The 18837-nt window shown below is 44.9% G+C and overlaps 1 protein-coding gene across 1 annotated transcript; it reads left to right on the forward strand.

Moving 5' to 3' along the window:
* The first annotated feature begins 2832 nt into the window (after positions 1 to 2832).
* On the forward strand, positions 2833 to 17482 carry LOC101949213 (arylacetamide deacetylase-like 4). The gene is made up of 4 exons (XM_065575179.1): positions 2833 to 3332; positions 9985 to 10204; positions 13435 to 13498; positions 15823 to 17482. Exons 1-4 carry the CDS (start codon positions 3177 to 3179, stop codon positions 16595 to 16597), a joined length of 1215 nt encoding a protein of 404 aa, XP_065431251.1. The 5' UTR covers positions 2833 to 3176; the 3' UTR covers positions 16598 to 17482.
* Positions 17483 to 18837: the final 1355 nt, after the last annotated feature.

Genomic DNA, 18837 nt, shown 5'->3' on the forward strand with positions numbered 1-18837 from the left:
GCAAAGGTTTTGAGGGGCTGCGGGAGAAGGGGCCATTTAAATCCCTGTTCAGTGGCAGACAGACGACTTTGTTACTTTAATTGTGTTTTCCTGGTCTGTATGTGAAGCAGCCATAAAAGAGGTTTATCTACCCATTTTCTGTGTTGTGACACAACAATACATTTTCCTCACCCCTCCCAGATAGTTATGCACCTGGGGGGGGGGGGGGGGGAGATGGTTGGAAGTGGGTGTGGGAGAGACAGAAATGTGTTTGCAGTGTGGTGGCAACAGAGTTTTACACTATTCAAATTCATGTGCTCTGAATCATGGGGACCAATCCCAACTCAAACACACTGTTCATCACATGCAGGAAGGAGGCGCCACACCGAGTAAATGTTATTGCTTCCTTGACTTGAAAGTGGCAATTAAGAAAGAACTATGTGACTGGAGTCCCAGGGGGGCCACAATGAGATTGCTTAACCAGGGCAAACTACAAAGAATATGGCAGATGATTCCCCAAACTGGTTATTATTTTAATACTTAGATTCATCAAGCCAGCAACAAAACAACTTTTACAATACCTTACTGGTTACCCAGAAGCCAAAACACAGTTCCCTTAAAACAACCCAGTCTTGGGCTCCCACCCAGACAGCCAAGTCAAATATGATGAAGATTACTGAAAATCTTGTTCATCATATAAAAAGTTCTACCAACTTTTTCAGGGAAGGGGGGAGTTTGCAGGGAAGGGAAGAAGCAAACCACTGAGAACACCCTCTCACCCCCAATGCCAGAACATCCAGCCCCTGTCCAGCTGACAGCGGTGAAAGGGACAGGGAAAGACAGACACACCACAGGTATTGTGTTCCCAGAAGTTTCAAATCAACGTCATAAACTACTTGCCTCTCCAGAGCAAACGCCGGGCAGTAACATCTTCCAAGGGAGAAAAGACTTCTGAGATATTCCTCAGACAACCAAAGGATTCCCTTTCCCATTCTAGGCCTAACCACCACTCCACCACATCCCCCAGTCTCCCATGTTGTGCAGCTCCCATTTGTAAGGGAACCATAGATAGTCTTTCAAGGAAGAATAAAAAGTTAATTGTTACAACCAACTATACATTTACTACGCCAAACCAGGACCTTTCTAAATCCACCCTCACCCTCTTCCCAGTCCACATGGCCCCTGAACCTTCGCTGCCTGCACACTGGCCGAGAAATGCACAGTCGCAGGAGTGCCATGATTGTTGCTTAATTAATCTGGTTTATGGCTTCTGCCAAATGCGTAATAGCAGTTCATGGAAAAAAACAATAAAAGCATTGATTTATAGCGGTGTCTTGCTCGGGGACCATTTTGGAAAGGAGCAGAGCAGGGCTGGTCTTTAAATCAGGGATGTAGCGCTGGAGCAAGAGGGGATCTTGGTGGGAACAGTGGGGGCCCGTTGTAATTTATCAGCCTGGGATTCTGATTCCTGCTGCAACTTGGGGTCCTCCTTGTGGGGCTTGCTCAACTGGGTTCTCCAGGTGGAGGTGCAACATGACATGCTCCTTTTACTCTGGGTCTTCTGTGGTTTCCTCTGCAGTCCATGGTGCCTCTTGCCCTGGCCCTCGTCAGCATCCCATCGCATGAAGAGGCCAGTGTGTTTGAGGAAAGGATTGTGAGCTGCTTCAGGCTGTGTAGTGGGAGCCCTTGACAGCACTCAGTCCTGGCATGTACGAAGCATGTCCTGGCATGTACCTGGACAGCACCCAGTCCTGGCATCTACTTAGAACGGGCATGTCTGAGGATCCCTCCCTAGAGTGACCGTTCAAGTCTGTTGTCCTCTGATACAGGAGCCTCAGATGCTTCATGAATTCCTGGCACTGGGATAGAGTCTGGGAAATGCCGACCTCCTCCAGCCTCCATGAAGTTTCCTGGTACAGGTGTGGTTCTTGCTGTCCTGAGCAAAGTTGTGTAAGATGGTGTGTTCCAATCACACACTGATCGGAGGCAGGTGTGGTTGGTGGAACAGGTTGCTGCTCTTGGAACATGGTTCACGTTCACCTGTCCTGATCAATAAAGTGCAGCAGAAAAAACTATTCCGAAGTGGTGAGTGCGGCTCACTAGTACCGGTGACAACGGGGGGACAGAGCCCTTTACAGACTGGGTAAGGGTCAGGCAGGAAAGTTTCACTGCATTGCGGGAAGGGGGGAGGGAGGACTATTGAAACTTGGGACTTGTTATTCGCCTTTTGCCCTGTTGTACAAACATCTTTGACAATGTTGTCGCTGCCTGGAAGAGATTACATTCTCAGCACACAAGAGGCATACATAAGATTGAAGGAGAGGGAAAGCATTTACAGTTTTCAACAGCTCTCTATATATTTGCCTTTTGGTGAGTTATTATAAGCAGGTGACTGAAGTACCCCCAACTTTCACTAGATCTAACCATCAGTAGCTTGATGATTTCTTATAGGCGCCATGGCAGAGGTGGGTCTTAAGGAGAGATTTGCAGGAGAAGGTACTGGCCTTAAAAATCAGTGTTTCATGTGAATTGGGCAGCATGGAAGACAGGACAGAGAAACTTGTGGGCAAAGCTGACAAATGGGCCGTTGAGATTGGCATCATTGGTAGAGAAGGGTGTGGTTGCACAATCAGAGACAAGAGAAAACAGGTAAGGAAGTACCTAATTGTGAGTGCTCTTGAAGATGGCTGTAAAACAATTTCCCACAGGAGCTGAACAACAGAAGCCTGATTGTATCTGAGGAAAACATAACATGTCTTGGCCTTCCCATAAAATTGTTGCAAAATGTATAAGAAATCAGACTGCCAGCTCCCAGGACTGGAAGAGAGAAGAGAAGAACAGAAATGCAAGATCAGTGCAATGAAGTACTGCAATATGAGAGAGAAGAGAAATCTCAGGTCTCTCGTTAGAGCTAATATATCTTTGCCAAGAGAAGCACTAATCCCATAATGATAGGCACAGTAGGAAAACACATCTAGAATGTGTGTTGCCATTATATCTACTAATATGAAACAATCATTTATGCAAGCCTTCCCCTTTTCTAATGTGGTGAGATCTTCACCTACCTATGAGTATTTCCAGGAGTAGGAGGATGGGGTGTGGAGGGATTTTTTGTTCCTGCAACTGGAGATTTTAGCTGTGGAGACAACGGCAGGAGAGCAGTCAGTTCCTAGTTCCATCCTTCTCAGCACCGTGAAATGGAATTCACATTGGAAATTTTTCTTGTTGCTTTTATCTTGTTGGTGGCATTGGCATTTTACTATGAACATCCAAAGGCTGAAATCCCTCGAGAAGTGGATCAGCACATAAAGCTTTACATTCTTCATTACGTCGTGAACTTTGCATTTGGTCTGGTGAGTGTATCTGGTTTGAAACTCGGGTTTGATTGTTGTTTCCGAATACAGAGGTGAATGTTTGTAAGAGTCAGCGTTTAAATATATTGTAAAGAGCTGGCACAAGATCCCTGTCAACTGGGTTAATTCTTGGAGGTAAAGAGAAGAAAGCACCAGGCAACATCATTCAAGGGTAGTTGCGAGGGAGAATTATTTCTTAGTGTTTAGGCAAAAGCCTTTCTAGAAAAAGTATAAAAAGTGATAAAATCTGTGCTAGGTAGGAGCTCTGGGCAGGGCTGTGAAACCTGTTGCTTATGCAAATACAGTAGAAAGACTTCAAGTAGGGGCAGCACAACCTGCAGTTCTTCAGTCCAAGGTGTAAGAAAGACTATAGTGTGTATATATATAAATATATGAAGTGTTAAAATGAGGCAAGAGATATGATTGAAGTCAATGGAGTTGTATCAATTTACATCAGCTTAGGAGCTAGGCATGGTCGGAATCCGGCTATGAAGAGAGTTCTACTTAAAAGCAGTAGTAAGGAGCTGTCAGCTGATATTCCACAGTGAGGCTTATGTTGTGTTTTTTAGCAGGGATTCAGCCACCTCTTTTTGTGTGTGTGACGAATACAATGTATCTTGGCCAAATTCACAGCACATCCTCTGAGTCAGCATTGACTTTTCTGAGGATTTTCAAGGAAATCTTTAATTAGTTTATAACCCAAGGGTAAGTCTACACTTCAAGCTCTCTGTGTGTGTGTGTGTGTGTGTGTGTGTGTGTGTGAGAGAGAGAGATTGCCAGGGGAGGAGACATACATGCACTAGCGCCAGGGCCGGCTCTGGCTTTTTGGCCGCCCCAAGCAAAAAAAAAAAAAAAAAAAACCCGGGGCGGCCAGAATGGCAAAAACAAAACCAAAAACCTGCCGCGTGTCTGGGAGCGCGGGTGCAGGGGGACTGGCTGGGAAGGGGAGGGAGCTGGCGGGAGAGAGAGAGAAGGGGGCGGCCAGGGCTACACCGGGGGCGCTGCCACGCGGCCCCTCCCGCTGCGCCGCCTCCTGCCGCCTGCCTGGAGGGTTCCGCTCCGGTCGGGGGGAGGGAAGGAAGAGGACTGCCCTGCAGGGCGCTCTGGTTCTCCGTGTCGCCGCCCCCTACAGGGCAGCTGGAGCGGAACAAGAAAAAAAAAAAAAAGCGGCCATGCCGCCCTACGATTGGGCAGAATGCCGCCTCCAACAATCTGCCGCCCTAAGCACCAGCTTGCTCAGCTGGTGCCTGGAGCCGGCCCTGACTAGCGCTCATGATAGCACGCTACAGATAGAATGGAGCCATAGTAAGGCAAATTACAAGATGGCTAGCAGCCCTGAGGACACACCTCTTCGCCCATACTTGGGGTGACTAGCCCAACCTCTCTAGTTCTGGCACACTGGCTCAAGGAGAGCTAGCAAAAGAATCATAGAATATCAGGATTGGAAGGGACCTCACGGAAGGTCATCTAATCCAACCCCCTGCTCAAAGCAGGACCAATCCCCAACTAAATCATCCCAGCCAGGGCTTTGTCAAGCTGGGCCTTATAAACCTCTAAGGAAGGAGATTCCACCACCTCCCTAGGGAACCCATTCCAGTGCTTCACCACCCTCCTAGTGAAAAAGTTTTTCCTAATATCCAACCTAAACCTCCCCCACTGCAACTTGAGACCATTACTCCTTGTTCTGCCATCTGCTAGCACTGAGAACAGTCTAGATCCATCCTGTTTGGAATTCCCCTTTCAGGTACTTGAAAGCAGCTATCAAATCCCCTCTTATTCTTCTCTTCTGCAGACTAAATAATCCCAGACTAAATAATCCCAGAATGTCTCCTTGTGCTGGGAGCCACACCCTCCAGTTTGCAGTGTAGACTTGCCCTAAAATTAATTTTAAACGGTCCCTTTAAGAAATGTGGCCTGGGGAACCTCACCTTTTTTTTTTTGGAACCTTTCTAAGCTAAAGATACAGCCCTTACAAGCACCAGCTTTACTCACGCCCATCTCTCAGATAAGCGCCTTTCCAAATTTTGAAATACACACTTAAAAACAACTTGTCCCTTATTGTCCCCCCGCCTGAAAAATTAAATGAACTAAGAGTACATATTCCCTATCCTTCCACCCACAGATACACATCTTACCACTAGCGCTGCTGTACACCACAGACTCCGAAGCACAACCATAACCCTTCCTCCATAGGGCTGCAAATCTCCACCACTGCCTATTGTTGCCAATGGGATCTGGTTTTCACTGTTTCAGCTTGAGTGTCTACTGTGGATCGCATGCTACACCATTTGTGTTGATTGTGGGAGGAATCTTTGAGCAGGACAAACTTGTGAAATGAGGTCACAATTGACTTGTCATTCAGCTTTTTTTTATGCTAGCTTGCAATTCTTGTGAAATTTGAGAATACATCTCCCATTGCCATAGCTATTGGCAAGAAAGAGATGGCTGCAGTCAGCTCCACCAGAAAATTGCATGTGTTTTTTGATTAGGTGTTGCAACAGGTGACACATTCAAAACCATGCCAACTCATGAGTTACTAATGTAGGAATTAAAATGGATGAAGATAGGCCATTTATAGGCAGATATCAAGATGCTAGCTCATGCTTTTAGCATGTTAAGACTTGATGACAGCTTATACGCTTCTCTGGAAACTCTCTGTGTTACGCTTGTTGCAACATTTCAGAGTCGGAGGCTGGCATCCTTGTGGGTTACAGCTGATTATGGTAATTGTGGTAGTGCCGAATTGTATATCAACAAATGGAGAAGTAGATGGCACAAACTGGAAGGTAGCTCTGTTTTTTACTTCCTTGCTGTTGTTGTTTTGTTAGGTAATGTGAGTTGTGTATTTAGATAGTTAATTTAAAGCACACCATCTATTGCATATAAGAAAATGTTCATAAGCTTGTTGGTTTAATAAAGCTGTTAAATTGTAAAAGGCTTCTTGACTACAGACCTTAATACGCTGTTAGAAGTAAATCAGATTTGTTGCCCCTTCTTCCAATACTGATGTTCCTCTTCTGACAAGCAGGGTCACCTCACTACCAAGCAGTAGCAGATTTTGTGGCCTTCCAGGTCAGCACCCCAGTGAAGGGGAAAAAGTCAATGATACAAAGTATGGATATATTCTAACTGTAACTTGCTTTTACACATTTATCAGTCCTGGATCAGAGATGCAGGCAATCCCTTCTTTCAGGAATCTCAGCCCAACACAAATGCCCAATCTCAGAGAATAAAATCTACCTTAAGAATGGACTCTAATCAGAGACTTAGGGTATGTCTATACTACCCGCTGGATCGGTGGGCAGCGATCGATCCAGCGGGGATTGATTTATCACATCTAGACTAGAACGATAAATCAACCCCCGAGCACTTTCCCTTCAACTCCTGTACTCCAGCGCCGCAAGAGGCGATGGGGGAGTGGCGATGGGGGAGTGGCAGCAGTCGACTCACCGCGGTGAAGACACCACGGTAAGTCGATTTAAGTACGTCGACTTCAGCTATGTTAGTCATGTAGCTGAAGTTGCATAACTTAGATCGATCCCACCCACTAGTGCAGGAGCACCGCCAGCTTTTTTGCCGCCTGAGGCGGCGGAAGGTCCCGCCCCTGAAATACTGCCCCCCACAGAGGCGGCGGAAGGTCCTGCCCCCGAAATACCGACGACGACCAGGGTGGTTGAAGATCCAGCCGCCGCGGTCGCCGCCCCCAAAATGTTAGTGCCCGCCCTGCAACAGTGTAGACCAGGGCTAAGGCAGAAAGCAAAACTCTCCTGCTGTTCCGACAGTTTCTACTCACTGAACCTGGTATAACCAAGAACTGGCAACAACACATGAATTTCTTCCAAGACTAAAAACTTGTTCACTCTCTAAGAGAAAGAACTCAGAAGGCAATCTTCAGAGTGGTAGCCGTGTTATTCTGTATCAGCAAAAAGAATGAGGAGTACTCCATAAATACTCCTCGTTCTTTTTTTGGAAGACAATGTGGAACAGCACCACTTGATGACGTCTGCGATAACAATACTTTGTTGTTGCTAACCAGAAGCAATTAGTCACTTTAGCACTGACTGTGAAGAATATTTCACATAACTTGTGAGGTAGGCACCTGGGGCTCTGCAGGGCAACGTGAGGGAGATTTCCTTTATTCTCACCCTCGTTTGAGCTGTGATTAGCCAGACTAATAAACTCTTGATGAGTCTGAAGTCATGTAGCACAGTACTGAAGCCACTCCACCCTTGTCTAGATCAAATCAGAGGGTGCTGTGGTTATATCTATCCTACAGTAACAGGGTGTGACTTCGGTTCCAGCTGACATACCACCTGGGCTAGTTTTAATCTGGCTAGCTTGGGTTACAGAACATCAAAGCCTCAACAGCTCAAGCTTCATGGCAGGCTGTGCAATGCCCCCACCCCCATGGAACCCTGGGAAATTCCTCGCTGGGCTAGCCCACGCTGAGCCTTGCGTGGCCACAGCTTCCCTGTTCGAGGACCCAAGATAGTTAGATTAAAGATTGCTCGGGTATGTCCGCTTGAGTGGCAGTCACACTCTCTGACTGTCGAAGAGACACACCCCATGTGCCTCAGACAAGAGGAAATATCCCTGTCTGCTCCTGCCCAGTTTTAGAAAAGATCGAATTGACCATTTTTAAAAAGCCCCCACAGACTGGCCGCTGGAAGGGGCAGTTGACTCCAGAGTGGCGCTATTGTTGCTCTATCTGTTGGGATGGAAACAAATTAAACCCTGGCTCCTCATGCTGTGTCCCCTTCAGAGTCATTCAACATGATGAGTCCTTTCCTTACCAGCCACAGAGGTTGAGCGGGGTTTCACCAAGATAGACAGAGGAAGCGAGAGCTCTCCAGCATTTAGCTGAAAAGTTGGACCTGTACTTCCCCATGCTCCTCCTTTCTTTAGAATCAAAGACCCATACGGTTAGAAGAGACCACAAGGGTCATTTAGTCACACCCCCTGCTAAGATGCAGGATTTGTTGCGTCTAAACCACCCAAGACAGATGGCTCCAGCCTCCTTTTGAAAACTTCCAGTGAAGGAGCTTCCACAACCTCCCGAGGCATCTGTTCCATTGTCCTGCTGTTCTTACAGTTAGGAAGTTTTTCCTGAGATGCAATCTACATCGGCTTTGCTGTAGTTTGAACCCATTGCCTCTTGTCCTGCCCTCTGTGGCAAGAGAGAACAACTTTTCTCCATCTCTTTTTTTATGGCAACCTTTCAAGTATTTGAAGACTGCTACCACATTGTCGTCCCCCTTAATCTCCTCTTTTCCAAGCTAAACATACCCAGTTCCTTCAGCATTTGCTCACAGGGCTTGCGTTCCGTCCCTTTGATCATCTTTGTCTCTCACCCCTGGATCCTTTCCAGTTTCTCTATATCCTTTTTATACATTGCTGACCACAACTCGACACAGTACTCCAGCTGAGGCCTAACCAGAGCGCTGGTCCAGCCTGCCCAAAATATCTCCCTTACCTCACCCAAATCACTCCTACAAAATGATTGCTATTGTTGTCCCTGCTGTCCCTTCCTTTGTCTCAGATAAATTTCAGTTGTATGCTGGTCAGGGCAGAAACCATGTCTCTACTTTGTAACAGAACCATTTAAAAAACAAACCATCAATAATTCTATATTTGCCACTATTCACAGAGTGCACCAACAGCTCCATAGATCCCCATACCATGGGTTAAATTCAGCCACATGCAATTGTATGTGAATGTATAATAAATAAAAAATGTGTGCCTCCTATAGAGCTTCTCATCTGAGCACCGTACACACCCCAATATATTTTAGGGGGGGTAATCCTGGCTCCAGTGAAGTCAACAAGCGTTTCGCCATTGACTTCAATGGAAACAGGTTTTCATCCTAGATGTTTTATGAATCCTAAAAATGAACCCATTTGAGACATGGCAAGGATACCCTAGCAGGTTTTGTCTGGGCTTTCTAAGTTTCCTGTTGTAAACAGGAAATTGCTACCAAATAAAAAGGAAAACCCCGCTCCATGTTGCACTGGGTAGTGTTGACATCACAAGCCTGGGATCATTGCCAATCAATCAGGAAAGTCTGTTAGTGTTCAAATTGCTAAAGCAATTTCAGAATTGCTGTGAATTTGGAGAGGGAGCAGAGAACTGATTTTGCCATTTTAACAAAGTGTTAGCTTGTGTGATGAAGATTATTGCAAGCGGGAGGGAAACATTGATTTCCTACTCTAGTAACAGAGTCTGAAAATAATACTTTTTATTTGAGGAAGGTCTGGATTATCCAGCTGCCAAAGGTGTCAACTACACTAGGCTTATAGTAAAATTCTGTAATGGTAAGGACGGCATGACTCAGGGCACTGGGAGTGGGAGAAGGAGCATTTCAACTTTGCTGTAGGTTACCAATTCAAAGCCAGCCAGAGTTATCATTACAACTTTTTGATTACTAATATGAAGGATAATTGGTAGCACATGTGAAACAAGTTAGTTGTCTGAATCTACTTCGGAATGAAGGAGTGACCACGTTACCATCACAACAGGGCCCTTCGATGGCAGCTTCGGCACAGACCCCGAAGTTTGAATTGGTTATGGAGACAGTTCCCTGTTCACCCTCCAAGGTATAGCTGAAGCACATTGACAGGGAACTAATTTTTGGTCTCTGTCTCCCTATAAACAGGGAAGGATTTTGGAGAAACTGGGCATCTGTAAGGAGGTTTACCTCATCAGGACCTTCTTGTATGGAATACCACCTTGGAAGGATAATGCTAATCTCTTCATCGAGGACTTGAAGTTTGCAAAGGTGTCAGTGAGGGTTTACCACCCGAAAGTGCCATCTGCTGGACGAAGGAGGGGAGTCCTTTACCTTCACGGAGGAGTTGGCCAGATTGGAAGCATAGGTAAGACGTTTAAAGAAATTAAGAACTATGATAAATATGAAGTATTATCTAGTTCCTTCTATTATGATAGTTCCTACATGATAATTAAGAACGACTGCAATTAAGAATTTAAAAAATAAATTAAGAATGATAACCAAACTTAAAAGTTACATATTTTTAGTCAGACTGGCTGGTATTTATTCATAGATTCATAGATTCATAGATTCTAGGACTGGAAGGGACCTCGAGAGGTCATCGAGTCCAGTCCCCTGCCCGCATGGCAGGACCAAATACCATCTAGACCATCCCTGATAGACATTTATCTAACCTACTCTTAAATATCTCAAGAGATGGAGATTCCACAACCTCCCTAGGCAATTTATTCCAGTGTTTAACCACCCTGACAGTTAGGAACTTTTTCCTAATGTCCAACCTAGACCTCCCTTGCTGCAGTTTAAACCCATTGCTTCTGGTTCTATCCTTAGAGGCTAAGGTGAACAAGTTTTCTCCCTCCTCCTTATGACACCCTTTTAAATACCTGAAAACTGCTATCATGTCCCCTCTCAGTCTTCTCTTTTCCAAACTAAACAAACCCAATTCTTTCAGCCTTCCTTCATAGGTCATGGTCTCAAGACCTTTAATCATTCTTGTTGCTCTTCTCTGGACCCTTTCCAATTTCTCCACATGTTTTTTAAAACGCGGTGCCCAGAACTGGACACAATACTCCAGCTGAGGCCTAACCAGAGCAGAGTAGAGCGGAAGAATGACTTCTCGTTATTTATGCCGCTAAGCATTCCCTTCTACGAAAATTTGTACTTATCCTTGGATTTCTGTTCTCTGACCATTCATGAGAATTACTTTACTTTTCCCTTTCATTGTTGCTATTGGAGACAGAAAAATTGGAGCTTTGGCCTCAGCTAGGCAAACTGCTCCCAGGCTGGAAGTCTTCGAGATCAGTAACTTCGTTAATAATTATAGCACCGAAATGTCCTTTGTACCTTTGAAAAATCTCCCATGATAACAATAATCCCTTAGACATATTTTTGGTTGCCCAATCTGAGACATCATAAGGTATCTGGATTTCAGTAGGTGCTGAGTACCCACCCTTTAAAAAAATCAGGGCCCTTTAAAGGCATCTCACATTGGGAAAAAATTGAGGCATCTAAGATCACTGCTCTCTTTGGGAAATCTTGGCCTATATGCAGACTGAGTGTTGGATGCTGTAATTAGAGTGGGGTGATTTTTTTCAGAAGCATAGTTTATTCAAAGAAAAATGCAGTTTGGGGTTTACCAAAACTATTCTTGAATTGGGAGTGAATTCAGTGAATAGTTTCTATGAAAAAGTGTTTTTTTTTTTTTAAGACAAAGTTTTGTTTCAACAGTTTCTAAATGAAGTGTTTTGACCTTTTGGTTTGAAACAAAGTTTTGGTTAGAAATGTAGCTAAATTTAAATAAAGCAAAAAGGGTAAAGGCACCCAAGAACTAAATGAAAACCCCAAATCATAAAAAAAAATTATGTTTTGGGTTGAACCAAAACAAAATATTTGGCTTTTTCAGTTCAGCCACTGACTTGAAAACAAACAATTATTTACTCAGCTCTAGTAGTGTCTGCAAAAGGAGGTATTAAAACAGATAGAAACTTTACAAATGTCCTCATCAGACATCTATTATTCCTCTGAGCTATAATAATCCCTTTTGAAGGGGTAGCCCATTTTGTCATTATATGCTTCCTTGGTGCAAGTTTTAAGCCCTGTGAAAGGAGATGCCTCAGAGGATTTGGCTAACAAAGCTGCTCAATTCCTGAATGTGCAATTGAGATGCACTTATCTTCCCTTCCAATATCCAATTTGCACTATTCCATCATCTCTTTCTTTTGTTTCGGACAAATAGACAGCCGAGACATTTCCTAAGATCTGTGTTAAGATGTTGTCGTGGCTTTTGGAATAAAGGCCCGGTCTATTCTGAGGACCTGTGGAAGGGACAATTACTACATTTCCATGAAACTGGCCCCCAGACAACGTTCCTTCTCATTTGTTTTCCATATGTGGAACAAATGACAGCCTTAACTCAGATTTAAAAATCTATGGATGCAGTTTCTTGCACTCCTTTTCTCGCCCTCTCTTTCTACATCTCTATCCTACCATTCCAGCTACCATTTCATTCACTCATCCCTTCCTTCCTTATCATTCATTCTATATCCCACACTCATTATTGACTCTTTTACAGCACTCCTTTTCACTCTCTTTCCCTTGCAAGTTTCCTTTCCCCTCCCTTTCTTCATTCTACACACCACTTCTTTTTTACTATATTCTATTCTGGTTCTTATCCGTTGCTCATCACTGTGGCCATGCAAGCACCTCCCAGAAGTGTATTATACAATGTTCCTGGTATCTGTCATGTGTTGTTCTTCCTTACCACAGGAAAAAAGCTGCATGAACAATTATAAAAAAATTAAGATAATATTTATGTTATATATGCATGTATATGCACATGCTGTGTGTTTATACTAGTAGAGACAAGCTTTAAAAAAAAAAAAAGTCTTGCCCTTGCAGTGGAAAGTAGTGAGGTCTGAGGTAGTTCTGTGTGTGTGAAAGAAAATACCACACTTGCCCCTTAGGAAAATCCCGCCATTGCATTACCCTGGATGTGGCCCTGCTAGTGGTACTGGTGGTGTCTTTGTCCAACCTCCCACTGGGCTGGTTTACATAATGTGAAGGTAGAAATGTGAATCAACATTGGTGTCCTGTCCTCACTAGGGCTCCCACAGATGTTAACAAAATGGTGGGAGAGTTCATCTCTGTGCCACTCCCCCAACAAAATCTAGTAGTGTCAAGGCCAAGGACAGGCGAAATCCAATGCAGGCTCATTAGTATGAAGGAGATACAGATTCCAGAGACTCTAACTCTTTTTTTAAGTGACATTACTTTCACACCTTGACTCACTCAAAGAGGCATTGAGGAGTATTTTGAGTATGGTGTTTGGATACTTCTGCCCCAATGCACACAACTCCCAGTGAAAAACCTGAGAGGCCCCTTTGCCACATACTGAACACACTAAGACTTTCTCTGGATTAGTAAACCAGGGATGAGCAGAATTCCAAGTCACATAAAACCCCCTAATCCTCCTGTAAGATCATGAGTCCCTCATCAAAAATGAACACCCATGTGAATTTTCTTCTAATTTTGTAAGGATATAGAATTGAATATCTTGAAGACATTAATACAACTCCATTGAGAATGTTTGTGTTGCAGGCATGTATGAAAGAGTATGCCGTTTTATTGCCAGGAGAAGCAACTCAGTGGTTGTGTGTGTTGGGTAAGTGATTTTATTTCAGTTGCATTATGTGGGAACCATTTACGATGGGTCAGCTTCCAGGTGTATATGTCCGTGAGACAGCCCCTCTCAGCCCTGGTCTACACTACGAGTTTAGGTCGAATTTAGCAGCATTAGATCGATTTAACCCTGCACCCGTCCACACGATGAAGCCATTTTTGTTGACTTAAAGGGCTCTTAAAATCGATTTCTGTACTCCTCCCCGAGGGGATTAGCGCTGAAATCGACATCGCCGGGTCAAATTTGGGGGTAGTATGGACACAATTCGATGATATTGGCCTCCGAGAGCTTTCTAAACCGTTTATCATTTTTGTTGCCTCTCTCTGGATTCTCTCCAATTTGTCCACATCTTTCCTAAACTATGATGCCCAGAATTGGACACAGTACTCCAGCTGAGATCTCTCCAGTGCTGTGTAGAGAAAGACAATTACTTTCCTTATCTTACATACAACATTGCTGTTAATACAGCCCAGAATGATGTTAGCCTTTTTCACAACTGCATCATATTGTTGACTCACACTCATTTTGTGATCCACTAGAACACCTAGATCCTTTGCAGTGTTACTACTGCCTAGCCAGATATTCCCCAACCACGCCCCTTCCGCCCTAGGCCCTGCCCCTTCTGGGGGCCAGAGCTGGCCCCAGCGTACCGGTAAGTCACTGGACTTACTTTCACCCCTGGAGAAGGGGAGCAGCTTTGGCAAATGAGTCCTCAAGTCCCCCCACTGCAAAGCATGCCATTGTCTCTCTCCACAGAGACTACAGGAGAATTGGGAGCTTCTGTGTAGGGCTGATAAGAAGGGTCGTGCGCGTGGGGGCAGGAAGGGAAGTTATGCCTCTCCTCCCATCCCCCAGCACTGACTGTTTTTTGTGGAGGGCTGGCTTACTTCGTTCCAGTGTTAGTTATCAACTAACAGCCACTGCCCTGGTACGCACCTAAATGATATCTGTATATATTGGCATCCACTATTAAAAGCTCAAGCTTGGAGGCTGTTTTCAAAAACATACCCAAGCCATTAAAAAAAATATAACGGCTGAATGATTTGAGTTGCAGTTATCCAACTCCCTTTTATTTAAAACGTGGTCCCCTCCGCTGAGAGCCGATGCAAAGGGCTGTAAGAGGAAGCCATTTGTAGCACACAGGAAGAAACATTATTGATCCTACCAAACCCAGGAATTATTCTACATATTCTGGAGAGCCATCTGCTGTCCCTTACCTATTAAAAAACCGTTTACAGATAGAACAGACCTTTAAAAACCTCCCTGCTAGTTATCCCCCAAATGCTAAAGTCAAAGCACATGACCCTGTTATGGATCACTGAGATTTTCAGGGAAATTATGTCGGTGTAATGAATGAGGAAAGTGGCCTCCCTAAACGCTTCAATTCATCAGCATTCATCATGTTGTAACTAAAGATCTCTAGCTAAATTGCTTTAGTCCTGATAACCTGATAGAAGATGGCTGCTCCAGGACAATCAGAGAAAAAAGCAAGCAAAAGACTTTGCGGTCTGTATTCAACAGACTGTCTGACTAGCTTCCCTGATTAACAAATGTTTTCGGTGTCCTGAGACCTTTGGCTAATCAAGAGTGCATCATAAGTTGCTAACAAAAAGACATAACCACAACGAATATTAATCTGTATATTCCAACCCTTCTATGTATATGTTAACCATCCATATTAGTGGAGCTGTTAAAATGAATGCGGATTGTTGCTGACTACCCTGTGTAGTGTGTTTGTGGGTTAATGTTTTTATGTTTCCTGATATTGTGTTTCTTTAAGGGAAATTTTATCTCCCAATTTCTTTACTCCTAAAAAAGGACAAAAAGTTGTTCCCTTGAAGTATATTAAAAATGGCACTACCTGTTCCCTTAATCCTGGGCTAGTGGAATTGAGCTAACAACCGTGCGGAATCCTTAGCGCCTATTGGCTCCCTTTGTAAATAATTCCTGACACAAAAAATAGTAAATCTTTATCACTTTCAGTGTTTATTTTATAAATCTCTATTCTCACATATGTACTCGGGGACATTTTAGACTTTATTGCAAACCTAAAAGCAGAAAAGCTGATTACTGGTACATACTCCAGAATGCTTCAGTACCACACAGTCAGATGATGTGTCTACAGTTGTCTAAAACGTAATTAAAAAGGATGGGTGACTCCTGAAGCTATTCTACAAAGCAGAATTTTAAATACATACATAAGAAATAATAAACATATATTTTTCTAACTTTAAAAGGTACTTGAAAGAGAAGATGACACTACCCATAGATATGATGATATTAAAACACTGTCATTGATATTTTAGGTATCGTTTGGCTCCTGAGCACCCATATCCAACCCAGTTCTTGGACTGTCTTACTGCCACGGTACATTTTATGACGACAGCAGAAGACTATGGGGTGGATCCCACCCGTATTATCATCTGTGGAGACAGCAGTGGAGGTACACTCGCTGCTGCTGTTTGCCAAACCCTGGTGAGTAGAACAGACCTCCCAAAGGCACGAGCCCAGATCCTGCTCTATCCATTTCTCCAAGCTGTGGACTTTAATTTGCCTTCATATCAGCAAAATGGTTCAGTCCCCCTCTTGTTAAAGAAACGGACCATTACACTTGGTATGCAGTATCTCAATCAGGACTTGTCACTGATGAAAGGTATCCTAGAAGGTTCCCATGTGCCTGAGGATTTGAAACTGAAGTTTAGCAAATGGCTGAGTCCAGACAATATCCCCATGGAATTTAAGATCAGAGGCTACAAACCATCTGCATCTGCTACATATTCAGAAGAACTTTACACTTTGGCCAAACCAGTTTTTGAGACCACCTTTTCCCCACTCTTAGCTGAAGATGCCATTGTTCGCCAGCTCCCAGAGACTTTCATCTTGACCTGCGAGTACGATGTGGTCAGGGATGATGGACTGTTGTACAAGAAAAGATTGGAGGACAATGGCATTCCGGTGACTTGGTACCATTTAGAGGATGGATTCCATGGAGCACTATTCCTAATTGACTATGGGTATATTTCATTTCCATGTGGAAAGAGAGCAATGAACAATGTAGTAAACTTTATAAAAGACTTATAACCACCACCCCTCAAAAAACAAAAATACCCCCCTTCCCCGTTCTTCAGATCTGGGAGTCTTGCATTCCTTTCCCAAAGTGATACCTCTGAGTGGCCACAGAAATTACAGGAAACTCTCAGATTTCAATGATCTTTGCTCAGCTCTGAAATACTGGCTATGGGGCTGCCCCGCCCCCCCCGGCCCCCCTGTGGCTGCTGTTTCTGGCTGCTTCTGACAAGTGCAGCTGGAGGAGTTTAAGATCCCCCTCCTTCTGCTCCTCAGCTGGTCTTCCAGGGAGAGATTTGTGCAGTGCTTCCCAGGGGATGGGAGAAAACACTAGGGCTGGGAAACTGAACAGACTTGGGGCTGAATCTGGAGGTAATGGTGAGGGGGATGAATTGCGGGGGAGGGGAGGGAGAAGTGAAATGGTGACTCCTGGGGAGTTGATTCTGTAGCTGGCTGCAGAGAAGCCTAAATCTGATGGAGGCTGAATCCAAAGCAAATGCTGTAGGGCATAGAGAACTGAATACAGGGGCTGGATCTGGGGACGCAGGCAAAGAAAAGATGGTGGAAGGAAAGAAGAGGAAAGGAGGGGGATCAGCTTGTGGAGAGCAGAGCAGTGCAAGTTATAAAGCCATAAAATATGAACAATATTTAATCAGGAGCTAGTTGCCGTTATGAGTTTCAAAGGTAAATGAAACCACCTTGTGCCAGGAGGTAGGAGACAGGGTTAGTGTGTCTAATCGGAGCAGTACTCAAATGGTATGCTCCTGCTCCACAGAGATGTTGCATAAAGTAAAGTTGTTTAGACTCGAACTTCTGTATTAAAAGAGCCACCCCTCAGGAAGAGGCTTTTACCTCGGTTTCAAAAACAGCATTTTAAAAATAAATAAATGGTTGACTTCCCATGAATGTACTTTTTGATCAGCCACTGTAAAAAGGACGTGTCACTAGGCCTGTATTATCCAAAGCAGAAAGCAATTTCTGATCAAAAGAATGGATCCGTGAACACTGTACCATGCCATGGCAGAGAAAGATAGAGCTGGGATAAAGGAACTGGCAACATTCAAATGGTCTATATCCAGGAGAGAATGACGGATAACAGGGGCAGCTCCAGGAACCAGTGCACCAAGCGTGTGTGCCTGGGGCAGCAAACCGTGGGGGGCGCCCTGCCGGTCCGTGAGGGCGGCAGTCAGGCAGCCTTCGGCAGCATGCCTGCAAGAGGTCCGCCAGTCCTGCGGCTTCGGCGGCAATTCGGCGGCGGGTACGCCAAAGGTGTGGGACCGGCAGACCTCCCGCAGGCGTGCCGCCGAAAACCGCCTGACTGCCGTGCTTGGGGCGGCAAAATACATATTGCCGCCCCTGACAGATAAGCAAAAACGCGTTAGGATTTTTAACTAGGGAGATGTGCCTGGTCACCAGGTACAAATGATGGAGCACATCATATCTGAGTGTCCCCTTTGGTCTTTCGCGGGGGGCCTGAAGGACATTACCAGCTCACTGCTGTGGCAGTGTGCTGGCTATCAAACCTAGATATAAATTTGTAGTTGTTGCTACCTCCCCAAGCCATACGAAAGAAGACGACGAAGTGGATGGAGCAAATATGGTCTGAGCTCTTGGAAAATCCAGAACACCCCAAGAGACACTGATTTTAAAGGACTGGTGATTCGAGGGGTGGGAGGAGACCGAGTCACAATAGTCCTCCCCTTTCAGAGATACTCTCAAAGTCTTCCACCTCAGCCCAGGCAGTCCTTAAGTCCACTGCCCTGTCTGTGCCACTCCTGCAATGACTAGAACGAACGATCCCAGACAGTCTTCAAGTTCACTGCCCAGATTGTGCCACTCATTCAGTGGCTGGTTGGGGAATCCAGGCCCATCCCTACACTGGTTTCCAGCCCAGGGGCACCAGCAGCTAAGGTCTGTACTACCATGAACCTTCCTGCCACTCCCCTGGAATGCTTTCTGCCTGTCCTGTCCTAGGCTTGCATTCTCCACCCTTCTAGCCAAACCCCTACCTCCTGAATCTGCTACATAAACTCTTTTTTAGTAATCCCAATCCCTTTCTCACCCTTGCCCAGGGAGAAAAATTGCAGCCTTCCTCCCTGCAGTTTCCTTGGTTTTATAGACGCCCCACCTGTTCTTGCACAGGTGTGCTTCCCTTTATTAGGGCTCTCCTCTCCCCGCTGGCCCTGTTTGCAGACTAATGGGTTACTTGGCCCATCTGGCCTACGTTTACCCCATCAGGGTGAGTATGGAGGCCT

Source organism: Chrysemys picta, chromosome 21 (assembly GCF_011386835.1).
Source record: "Chrysemys picta bellii isolate R12L10 chromosome 21, ASM1138683v2, whole genome shotgun sequence".
In the NCBI taxonomy this organism is placed as follows: Eukaryota; Metazoa; Chordata; order Testudines; family Emydidae; genus Chrysemys; species Chrysemys picta.